Source organism: Rhinatrema bivittatum, chromosome 2 (assembly GCF_901001135.1).
Source record: "Rhinatrema bivittatum chromosome 2, aRhiBiv1.1, whole genome shotgun sequence".
Classification (NCBI taxonomy): Eukaryota; Metazoa; Chordata; class Amphibia; order Gymnophiona; family Rhinatrematidae; genus Rhinatrema; species Rhinatrema bivittatum.
In genome coordinates, this window is record NC_042616.1 from 675,894,869 (window position 1) to 675,908,012 (window position 13,144).

Sequence of the window (13,144 nt, forward strand, 5' to 3'; positions counted from 1 at the left end):
CTCTTGACCTAGCTTGAAGGCAGCTAGGTAGAGAGTACATCAAGCTAGGTCAAGAGTACATTGCCAAATCTCATCATTTTATACTTTTCATCACTCCAAATCACATACAATCTTCACTGATGGGAACTGTGCTGTTCATACCTCTGACTGTGCATTTAAAAGTGCTCTCCAAAACCTAGGCCACCACCAAAACCTCACCCCGTGTTCAGAATGGCCCCTCTTACAGTTGTATAAAAATTTGACTAATATTTGTGCCTCCCTAGAGGCTCTGATTTCTCTCTCTCTCCCCTCTCCCACCTGCCTGAAATGGGATCCGACTCAGCCATAACGCACAGCATAACGCCATGAAAAAAGGTATAGTTATTCCTGGCATTAAATCCCATGATAGTGTGCATTACACTATCGCACGCAACATCAAGCACCCCTCATTTTCATTTACTCCTCCCATACTCCATCCACTTGACTAAATTTGCATATGCATCTTGCAATGCATTATTTATCGCATGCATTATTTCATTAATGCAGGCATTAGGGCCCTAACGTCTGCAATAAGGCCCTAATGCGATTTGATAAATGACCCCCTAACTTTGCTATCCAGACTGTTTGAATATAAACCTATTTTTGGTTTAGCAAGCATTGTTTTAGCAATTTTTATGATAAAAAGTTTATAACTGCTAAGTTAAGATACAATATTTTGTTTTATTAAATGATTTCTGTGATTGCACTGATTATTATTGCTTTTTTTAATTCTATGATTATATATATTTACTTTGGTATCCCTTTCTTTCAGCATCAATGAAAGGGATAGGGGTGTGCATTCGGATTGACCGCATTAGTAAAACGCAACTCATATTTTTTTTTTACTTAAAAAATTGATTCGACATAAACGATCGGATTTCCCACATATCGAACATAGATATGTTTGATATGTGGGAAATCGCGATTGTTGAGCCAAAATAAAAATATAAACCCCCTCACCCTCCTTAATCCTCCCCCCGACTTACCACAACTCCCTGGTGATGGAGCGAGGAGTGAGGACGCCATTTCTGCAATCCTTGGCGAGAAGCATGTGACGTCGGCGGCACGTCGAGTGACGCCGGCGGCACGTCGAGTGACGCCGGCGTCACGTGATTCCCGGCTCGTTCGCGCCGGACGGCTCGTTCGGCCCAAAAAGAACTTTTGGCCAGCTTGGGGGGGCCTCCTGACCCCCCCAAGCTGGCCACGTGGTGCCGCGTCACTCAGACGTCACGTGATTCCCGGCTCGTTCGCGCCGGACGGCTCGTTCGGCCCAAAAAGAACTTTTGGCCAGCTTGGGGGGGTCAGGAGGCCCCCCCAAGCTGGCCAAAAGTTCTTTTGGGCCGAACGAGCCATCCGGCGCGAACGAGCCGGGAATCACGTGACGCCGCGTCACTCGACGTGCCACCGACGTCACATGCTTCTCGCCAAGGATTGCAGAAATGACGTCCTCACTCCTCGCTCGATCACCAGGGAGTTGTGGTAAGTCTGGGGGGGGGGGATTAAGGAGGGTGAGGGGGTTTAAATTTTTTTTTTGCACATATGTACATATACCCAACTCATTGGATTTTTTTTATGTCCATATTGGCCGCAAGTGGGACCCCCTTTCGGACATAAAAAATATGAACATAAAATTTTGCTCTGCACATCCCTAGAAAGGGATGCATAATAAATAAATAAATGGGTGCAGGTAATTTTTCTGGGATAATTTTCAAAAGGAAATAAGGATAGTAGCTTTCAAAGGGACGTGCAATCATATATTGACATGTGTGTCGACGTTTGCCCAGGGACATGGCAATTTTATAACATACACAGATATACGTGCATAAGTAATAAAATAGCCTAGGTGCGTGTATGTGTGTGCCTATTTTGCAAGTAGGCGCACACAGCCGCTCACTTCAGGATTTGAGTCACGCAAGTGGAGGAACTTTATTACAGGCGTGTGTCCACAACATGACCATTTTCATCAGTTTTTCCACCAACTCACCCAGTCTAGAGCTAGATCCTCCAAACACCACTGGTTCTTTACCCAGACCCCTTAAACCACACAAGGATGCCTGTTTTTTTTTCTTTTAACATATACCTCCTCCATAGTAGAAGTAATGTTTGTGCCACTAGACCTGTGCTTATCTTGGCCCTGCCCTGGAACAACTATGCTCTGCCCACACCATGCCCCATTTTCCTTCCAAGTGAGATATTTGCATGTCGGGAGTTGTGTGCACATTTAGGCAGCTTTGAAAATTGGGTGGACATATGCATGTCCTCTATGTGCGTACATATCCCAATTATTACGCGTGCCACCTTTTAAAACTCACCTTTATATGTCTACTTTTTCTTTGAATGTTAATATAGAGTTTGCAGTTAAAAAGTATACACAGATTTTGCTCCATTGTGGATACTTTTATATTTACCCGCAAAGTGTTGGAGACCATTCTGTAATGCCCAACTTTCTGCAGCAAACAAACCCTAAGGGGTAGATTTTAAAACATAAGCGCACACGGATGCACTGATTTTATAACATGAGTGCGCAACAGCACACACATGTCATCAAATCTGTTGGCCGCGCGCACATGCGCGCTAGATTTTATATTCTGCGCGCGCATGTGTGGGCAGCGCTCATGAGGGTTGTGAATTTTTGCAAATTTCATGCAACGACTCAATGGGGCCTTCCCCAGTTCCCTCCCAGTCCACTCCAATTAAGGAGGGAACTTCCCTAACCCCCTGTCTAATCTTCCTTCCCTTCCTCTCTCCTCTCCACCCCTTAAACCTAACCTACTTTTCACCTTTTTTTAAATTTTCTTACTTACTGCTCCTCAGGAGCAGAAGTAAGTTACATGCACCGGCTGGCTGCTGGCGTGCGCTTCACTGAGACAGCGGCTAATGGCCGCTGTCCCGGCCAACCTCCATCCCGCCCCTCCCCACCCAGACCATGTCCACGGCCCGTCCCTTTTTTAGGGCCCGGCACTTGTGCGGGTATCACCACTTACACATGTGGCTGGGCCCTTCTGAAAATGCACGCAGCGCGCACAGGGCCCAGCCACGCACGTCAGTGGTGATTTCTATGCACACCAGGCTTTTAAAATCCGGCCTTAAGTCTTTAGCATCTGCGCCGAAATTATCATCTTAAAGCATTGTCCTTAGACAGAGATAGGGACGTTAGGATAGGGACACGAGCCATTAGTACCATTCCATTTTTAGATAATTTGGCTGGACAAATTAATTCTAAATCAAATAGCAGGGGAGGGGGAGGTGGGAAGAAGGAAAAATAATAGACCTGAAACTTAAGGGACTGTACTTAAAAGGTTTTATTAGATTTAGATAAAATAAAACCAGTTGTAAATAAAATCATTTTACAAATCATTACTTATTAAATTCTTTAAAGAAAGAGTGGATCATGTGTTCTCTTTATTTCAGAAACCTATTAAAGTTAATGCTTAAAATTGAGCTTTTCTTTGGTTCAGTGCTACAGGAGTGGTTTGCAGCATGAACCAGTGGTCCAATCCAGGCATTGCTTACTTCTTTTTTTTCAATATCTCTAGATATTCCCTGTTACCATTTCTGCCTATGAAGTTTATTTCTAAACTGATATTGTCCAGAGCTTTGGCAGTTAATTTGCCTTATGCTTAATAATGATATTAATTTTTGTTTTATGTATTAGAGATACAATTTGATTAATTTTTTTGCATGTTTAAAATTATAGAAAGCCTTTATGACCCCCAGGAGTCTACCTGTAATAAACAATTCTCACCTTCCAAACCATAAAGCAGGTCTGCAGTACTTTAACATTAGAACTAATTGCCTGGATACATCAAAGGAAGCAGTAGAAAATGGAGAAAAATTGCAGAAAAGGGGGTGGGGAGAGGGTGATTTGCAAAGAGCCAGCTTTACCTCTAAAGGTTATGTGTTGTGGCTTGGTGGAGCCCAGTAAAGTTATGGCCTCAGAACTGCTGTTTGCGATTAAGTTGATGGGGAAAGTCTATCCTGCAATCTCTCCCTGCTGCTGACACAGACTCTTTGTTCACATTCAGATTTCTCAAACTATTGCCAGGGTCACACTGAGGTCAGACACCATGATGATGTATGGGAGAGCATGTCTGGGAATTTCTCTCACACTTAAAATACATACCAGAAAAACAGGAGAGCACCCTGCAAAAAAATTGTCTGATGAGACCCAGATGAAAGCTGTTATTTTAGTACTTTCATAATTTGCTTTTTTTCTCTTGCTGACATGCAGTGTTTTATTAACGTGTGTCACAATGTCCCTAAACATTTTATGTCCCCTCAAGATAAGGACAGTCAGTAGCACTTTTGACACTTCATTTTCCAGCCTATGGGGAATGGGCTAGTAAATCTTGGAAAAGAAACCATGCTCTGTACTCCCAGGAATGAGACAAAAAGGAATTGCTACAGGCTGTTCTAGGCCACAGGGCCTGACACTGGACATGAGCCTTGTGTGTGCCTGTGTGCCTGGTATTAACATAGCCCAAACCCATTACGATCACAGTCCCAAACTGTGCTCCCCTGCCACCCTTAGAAATACAGCATTGCTTCCAGCTGTGACTGGGGAGTGTTCCATGTTTGATTAGCAATCATAGCACAGAGAAATAAAAGGCTAAAGCAGCAAGAGCTCCCCTCTGCCTTCCCCAGTGGCACTATCTGAATATACATATATTATAGAAAAAGAAATGGCTTTCCTTTTTTTTTTTTTTTAACAAGAAGATAAAAAAAAATTAAGATTGATGCTTAGGCTTTATGTGCAGGAACAAAGGACTGTTAACACTAATGTTTATTAGGTCTTTTTAACTCCTTGCCAAAGCTAGTATTTGCCGTCTAGATTTTAGAAGCTTTTAAATAATCTTAAGAATGTTGCAAGTAAGCAGGCTGCTACAGCTGCTGGTCCTGACACATTTTGCCTAGCGCAGTTTCTGTGCATAGCTGGAAAGTAAGGCACTAAATAGCAATTTCTTTGTGCTCAGCAGCAGCATATGACAGAGGATATTTCATTCCGCTGTCAGAATGTTATTAATAAAACATTGGGTTTGGAGAGGGCCACTATTTTCCCTTTTCAGTCACTGCAGCGTTTACAACGAAAATGTTATGCAGTGTATAATTTTCAGTTAATGCTCAACACTTAAAATGTCGCTACAGCGATTGTAGTGGGTACGGGTTCCTAAAGGGTTAATTGTGTTATGCTCAATACATAAAAGCTCAGCTTATCAAAAAAGGCAAATGGAAGACTGCATATAAATGGGTGTCTGTGACCTTTTACCTTTGTAGGGTTAATTTATGTGGTCACTAAAGATTTTATGAAATTGACCTGTCTGGTGCTTTGAATCCCATTTTAATTTCCCCTCCTAATTCATGTCTTTTCTACCTGAACATAGAAATATGAATTTTAGTTTTGTGCTGCAATGAAAACAGCATGCAGTGCAGTGGGGAGTTGCAAGTCTAGTTATCTGGCATTACTCAGATTGCTAAAAATTCATTAAAATGTGACATCAGCACAGTGAGAGACAAATGATCACAGGATGAAAAGGAACAGTGGGCCTTTCACGGATTAGTGCTACACAGCCCCAGCATAAAAGCTAACTGCATAAACAGATTAATCCACCAGCGGCATAGCTGAGATTTAGAGAATAATTAAACAGGGTTGAGTTACTATGAAGATTTCCATGTAATCTGACTGGTGAGAACATGTACATGAGCATCCGAGATACAGCTTCCTTGAGATTCCCCTAACTTGTTTGAAATGCCCTATATATTTTAAGTCTTTTGTTAGAAACACAGTGAAAATTCAAAAATGCTTTCACCCCACTCCCTGACCCACACAAAGTAAAGTGTTTCTTCAGATAGTGCTTAAAACAATAAAACAGTTTTGGAATACTGATCTAACAGCAACAATTAAGTAATTATGAATTGTTTTTGTTTTAAATAATCACTTTGGTTTTGAAACATTGCTTTTAGCCAAAATATATTAACTGACTAGTGCAATATAATGTACAATATTAAGATCTATTTTATATATGCTATACAGATTAATATGTGTTAAATATTTCATTCATTTAAAATTAATGTTACTTTTTTTAAGTTGTTGTTTTATTGTTCTGAAACAATTGTTGTTGATGCTCTGTCCAATAATAGTTTTGTTTTAATTAAACACCAGACTGAAGAGAGGACTCAGTAGAATATGATAGAGACATTCAAATTCTTGCGAGATATAAAAAGGCAAAAATTTTATCAGAGGAAAGAAAATATTTTTCAAAGAAAGGGTGGTGGGTATAGGAAACAAGCTTTCAATAGAGGTGTAAGAAGCAAAAACAGCAGTGGAATTCAGGAAAGGATGGAATAAGCACAAAGGATTAGTGAAAAAGTGAGGGTAAAGCTGGAGATTGGGTAGGGCCAGTGGTATTGCAGCAGAAAGAGAAATGGGAAGACTGAATGGGCCTTGTGGTCAATATTTGCCATCATATGGTGTTTCTATATCTCTGTTAATCACAGAGGAACAAGGCGAGGAGACAGAAGGGTCTGCCAAAACCACGGCAGTGGCTGCTGCTGAAGAGAGAGATGTGAGTGACAGAGACAACGGAGAAGAGAAAAAAAATAGTAAAGACCCTGGTAAGATGGAAGAATTTTGTCCCTCTTTGTACTTATTAAATGATTTTCATTTAAACCCTCTGGACATTGCTGCTACTATTCATTGAATGTGCATTTTGCATGTGATTTCTATCAGTAGCCTCCCATTGACCTATTTTTAATCATAACCATCTGACAGGATAGATGCGGATGAGTTGAAGAATATTACAGGACGACCGGTGAGATTATTTTTTAATCAAATCAGTTTGTGTGCTTGTAATTTTTTAAGCGCCTTTCATTAATCTTAGCTATACTTGTGATTCCTCTGATGATATATTAATTTTTCATAAGTGTAGGATTAGATAGCACTTGAATTTTTTTTCCTGCAATCAAATTGCCCCCCTTGCAACCCTAAGAATGAAATCTTTCTTTTTTTCTCCTTAAATCATTACTTTCTGATAACCCTGTATTTAAGAACCTGTCCTTTTCATAGCATTTATTTCAAAGCCTTTATGGGGAAAAACAACTCACAAAATCTACCGGAAAAAAGTTTGCAGATGATTCAGCCTAAGAAAAAGGAAATATCATTGAAAACGGATTAAGGGCTCGGTAATTTTGATCTCTTGGAATAGACAAATCCCAGTAATGAAAGCTACTGTCTTTGAAAACAAAACCTCCATGTCATGACATTTACTTATGCACAAACAAACCAAGGGCCAGCATCTGGTGTGGATACTCAAGGCTTTTTCTGTGTTTGATTTGGCAAATATGCGATTTCATCCATGCTTTTTATGTATGAGATGGAAATCTATAGTCACAATGAATATTACATTAGCTGCTCTGGCTGCACGCTATACCTACTTACATTATGCTAGATCCATTGAAGCAGAAGAAGTGCTGAAGCAGGTTGAAGCCTATAAGTTTCAGCTAGTCATCTGTCTTTTCCTTGTAAGCAGTGACAATAGCATAGAAACATGATGGTAGAAAAAGACTGAATGGCACATAAAGGCAATCGAGTCTGCCCATCCTCCCAACTAATTTAGCTTTACAATTTCTATCACTCCATCAGAGATCTCCTGTGTTTATCCCATGCTTTCTTGAATTCAGATATTGTTTTTGTCTCTACCATCTCCACTGGGAGGTCGTTCCATGCATGTACTATCCCCTCTGTCAAGAAATATTTCCTAAGATTACTCTTGAGTCAACCCCCTTTCACTCTCAACCCATGACCCCTCATTCTAGAACCTCCTTTCCATTGAAAGAGGTGCTTGTATTCACTGTAAGGACATTTAGAATCTGATTCATCAAGTTCTTTTTTACACCAAATGGGAAAAAATCCTTAGCAAATAAGACCTGTATTTGTTCAGAAAATACAATTTTACACATATAATTATAATCCATATTCCATATTTATTGTTCATTATTTACACATCAAACATTTCTGATGGTCCAAAAGATATTGATTAGGAGCTGACATACAGTACAACTCTGGATGAAATTAGCTCAAAATAATGATTGGTGAAGGCTGAGTAAAAGCATATTTTTCAATAGAGGGATTTCAGTAATTTTAAACTGTAGATAGTACATTTGGAATATTTTCAGTTGTTTTAGTGAATATTCATACCTTAGATTCATATCTTTTAATTCATAGGGTTGCTTTATCAAGTGTTTGTCCCCTTATCTGTTTATTGGGAAAACCTCTGATAAACTGGGCTCATAGTAGGTTAAAGGTAAACCAAAATTTAGCTTGCATCTCTTACAGAGGGAATAAATGTACCAGAAAAGTTCAAATAATGGCAGTCAGCTTGTTGAATGTGGCATTTTCTGGTGTGCAGCCTAGTGGTTATAGCAGCAGGCTACAAACCACTAAAGGCAATGTTCAAATTGTAGTGGATCCGTAGGAGGGAGCGCTAGGGGGTGCTGCCGATCCCGAGGAGAAGTGTGCCCTTGGATCTCAGCGAACTGGGAGAGCAGCTCCGAGGAAGTGCCGAGGCAGGTAAGAAGGAACCTCATCGGGGCGGAACCGGAAGCCCAGGTCCCCGCCGACCTTGGTGAGGCCAACCATGCAAGGTTGGTCTCTGAGTGGTCCTCCAACCACTCTAAGCCCTTTCGGACCTGCCACTGGGTAACAGCAGAGGCAGCAGGCCGGACAGGAGGAAGAGGTGAGTCTCAGATGAGGAATTTGGAATGTGGAAACTCAGACGAGGAACTTGGAACGTAGAGATTCAGACAAGGAACGAGCAAAGTCCCTCAGGCGCCCTACACAGCCCAGCCAGGCTGGTCGCGGACCACACTGTCCCCTATGTGCCCTACACAGCTGGTCGCAGACTACGAGGGGAGCAGGGCAAGCTCTGAACAACAAACACAAGTCAGGAATGAAGCAACCCCTTGGATCCTCCGAAGTTGGAACAGGATACAGACTCAGAATTAAAACATGGAACTTGGAACCCGGAACTCAGAATTTAAAAACAAGAAACCTCCAGAGGCATGGGCTACTCAAGACCTGGAACATCTGGACTTGGAACATCAGGACTGGGTCACGGAACATCAAGACTTGGATCACGGAACATCATGACTGGATCATCAGGACTGGGTCATAGAACATCAGGTCTTGGATCATGGAATATCAGATCTGGATCATCAGGACTTAGAACATCAGGATTGGATCACAGAACATCAGGACTGGATCATGGAACATCAGGACTGGACCACGGAACATCAGGACTGGAACACGGAACAATAGCAGAGTCCAGGAACATAGACTATGAGGGATCCCATGAAGAACAAGGAAAGCCAAGCAGGAACGAAGACAAAAAGTCCTAGGACTAGCCCCTTGCAAAGGCAATGAAGGAATAACTGCAGAGCCCTTTTATAGGGCTGAAGAGAAGGAGACACCCAGGGAGGAGTTCAGGTGGGGCCAGGGGCATATCTGGCTGCAGGCTCTTTCAATCACTGAGAGACACAGCCTCGCCCCTAAGAGGAAGGGGGCAAGATCCTGGAGAGCGGCCATGCTGCGGCTGAACGTGCAGGAGCAGGAGAAGGGCCGCAGGCAGGCCCCGACATCGGAGGCGGTTTCCTGCCACGAAGGTGAGGCTTCAGAGTGGCAGGCCGTGAAGGACAGGCGACGGCCGTGAGCCCACCGTGGATCACGGCAGCGGCTCCTGCCGCAAACAAACAATGGCGGCAGCCTCCGGGCCACGTGGAAGCACGGCGGCAGACCCCGTTGTGCAGGAAAAGGACAAGAGCAACCTCCGGGCCGCAAAGGTAAAACAATGGCGGCTCCTGCCACGCTGGAAGGTCCAGAAATGAGGTAAGCACTTGCTTGCGGCTGGACCTGTGAACAGGAGTGCAACAGAAATCCTGTTGACACACCTTGTGATCTTGGGCAAGTCACTTCACCCTCCATTGATTCAGGTACAAACTTAGGGACCTCTGTACTAAAGGTTTTCTCCCATTCTTTGTCTATTGTAAAAATGCTTTTTAAATGACCCCCTTAAATTATAAATCCTCTGGGGATTGGTAAATACCAACAGTACATGAAAGCAATCTGCTTTGAACTGTGATAAACAGCTAGTACATACTCCTACTCAAAAGCTGAAACATACTCTAGATCTCATCTTCCTACATGACTCCAGACTTTCTACTACTGTTCTGCACTGTGGTCCCTTGGAGCGTCCATTTCTTGATTAATTGCCTCATAGAACAACCTGTTGGCAATTTTCATGGTAAAATTAATCCAAAAACTGTGACTTATAGATCTCCTATTGATATTGACTTGCTCTGCAATCATTGGGTACCTAATCTCCCATCATCTACTGAACACCTTGACACTAGCGCCATTCTCAATATCTGGCAGAGTTCACTGCATGCAACTCTGGATGCTATCACCCCACTAAAATCCCTCTACTTAAACAAAGACACTGTGCCCCATGGTTCTCCTCCTATCTAAGGAAATCTAAAAGGGATCTGTATAAAATGGAATGCTGTTGGCGCTCTTGCAGATCTGAAGAGCACCTCTCTGACTATTGAATTGCTCTAGCTCGATCCTTGATAGATAAGACAAAAAGGAACCGGTACTCTGCGCGTTTGGCGGCTGCTGTCTTGCAGCTGCACAAGCTATCTAGAATAGCTCACTCTCTAACTGCTGCACATGCTTGCACCTTTCTCCAGGCTACTATTGAAATTGTTGATAAAATGACTTCTGTTTTTCTATCCAAAACATTCCAAATTATAGATAGCCTCTCCTCTTCATCTTTGTCAACCACAGTGCCTCCTAATACTCTATCTTTATTTTCCCTTTCTGTGCAAGGCATCATGACCAATCCACCGACTCTCTTGGCTCCTTGGAACAACTTCTCTCCTACCTATGCAACACAGATTGTTTCTATTCTGTCTAGCCTGAATGACAACCATTGTGTTTTTAACTCATGCTCTGCTGCTCTTATAAACGTCCTGTGGTTTGATGTTGCTAAATTTCTTGTAAGCCTCGTGAATGCTTCTCTGTCTAAAGGTCTGTATCATGTAGCTTTCAAATCCACTATAGTGAGTCCCCTTCTAAAAAACAAATACCTAACCTAGATGGTTTATATATTTGTAACTATCATCCAATCTCTTCCTTACCACTTTTATCCAAGGTCATAGAGAAAATAATGCTCACGCAGCTTCAAGATTATATTCAAAATATTTCTTTACATCAGTCTCAGTTCAGTTTTTTGCCATATCATAAAACTGAATCATTGTTGCTTGACAACCTCAACACTATATGCCATGGTTTTGATAAGGGTTCTCATTTCTTGTTTGTCCTACTAGACTTATCCTCAGCATTTGAAACTATTAATCATGATCTGCTGTTAGCCCAGCTGGGTGTCTTGGGAGTTTCCACAACTGTACACTTGGTTTGCTTCCTTTTTCTCCAATCGCTCTTTTAGAGTTAAAATTGGTAATAGTGTTTTTGACGTACACTCACTTGTGACCAGGTTGCTGCAAGGTTCCTCTTTATCTCCTACTCTCTCAAACATCTATCTTGCACCACTCTGCTCTATGTTGTATTCTCTTGAGGTCTTCTTTAAACTTTACGCTGATGATATTCAGTTATTCTTCCCCCATCACCTCTGATTTTGACACTGCCAACTCATTAATACAGTCTTCCTGTTTTAAGCTGCATACACTATGGTCTCTTAAACTGTTTCTCAGCAATTTAGATTTCTGGTTAGTCATTTAAGTTTCTATTCTTTCTGCTTTTGGATTGTGGAAATTCATTGTTTCTTGGCCTCCTGCATTCAGTCCGAAAAGTCCTGCAACTAATTCAGAATTCTGCAGCAAGGTTCATTTCACCCCCATTTTTCTCTCTCTTCATTGGCTTCCAGTGGAATGTAGGATCAGCTTTAAGGTACTCAACAATGGTCTTTAAGACCTTACATAATCAGGTTCCTCTTTGTCTTCAGTAGGCCATTAGCCACTATTCTCCCTCCTTTTGCTCTCCTTTCCTCTTCCCTCTTTTATTGGATGCACCCACTATGAAATATGACCATTTATCTTCTGCTAGAGAATGGATGTTTAGGATTCCAGGTCCTTCCCTCTAGAATCCATTGCCTGAAGAGCTGAGGGCTGAAAATGACCTGCTCCGATTTAGAAAACATATTAAAACTCATTTGTTTTCTGTGGCTTTCTCTGCTAGATGCCGCTAATGTCAGTTCAACAGACTGTTTTGTTGAATTTTGTATTTCACATTATGTATATGTGCTGCTTTGGTCTATGTTTTAATTTTGTATGTACCTTTGTTATCCACCGAGATCTGTTGCTCAGTAGGCTATACATTTGTATAAATAAATAAAGATACATATAGTACTGTAAACTGCTACAGTCAGGTCCACAGTACCTGTAAGACATTTTCTGCCAGTATGCCATACTGGAAAGATACAGAGCCAGGCAGCCAGGGAACATCCCCACAACAGCAAGGAATCAAGATCATTGCCAATGAGTTTAGTGCCCCAACTCTATTGGCAGTGCCCAGAATCTCAGGCAACAGAAAACAGCTGTTTTGCTTACTGCTCAGCTCCTCCCCTCCAAGACAGCATGCAGGGAGCAGGAGGGAAAGGGTTAAGACTGGGGAGGGCAGAGTAAAGAACAGAGCTAAGGACAACCATGCTTAAATCCTACACGGAGAGACAGCTCTACGGGCAGGACTGCTGGGAGAAGGATAAGTGTATGAACCCAGATGAGATCAGGAGGCCACATATCTCCAGGAGTAGGAGCTCCTTAATCCTCTCTGTATGAAGGTAATAGAGAAGTATATTGCTAGATGAAGATAGGCAGCCTACAGTTATTTATTTAAGTGTACACCACTAGAAAGAAAGGCAGTTTAGTGATGTTTGTATTGGAATGTGATAATAAAGTTTAAGTTGCATGAAGAAAGGCTGGAGTCAGCGTAGTTCCTGTTCCAGCCTGTGAAGACTTGCTTGGCTATACTTACAAGGGGATATTTGAGAGTGAGAGAGACCAATTGGAGGGGAGGAAAAAACATGAGATGGATGATTCTGATGAAATGATTTGGAGG

At 42.0% G+C, this 13,144-nt stretch overlaps 1 protein-coding gene across 1 annotated transcript in view; it reads left to right on the plus strand.

Annotated features, from left to right (window-relative positions):
• ZFHX4 (zinc finger homeobox 4) overlaps window positions 1–13,144 on the plus strand; it is a 779,821-nt gene that overhangs the window by 515,316 nt on the left and 251,361 nt on the right. Inside the window, exon 6 of the mRNA XM_029591504.1 lies at window positions 6,514–6,630. Coding sequence (XP_029447364.1) covers window positions 6,514–6,630 — 117 coding nt within the window. The remainder of the gene's footprint in view (window positions 1–6,513; window positions 6,631–13,144) is intronic.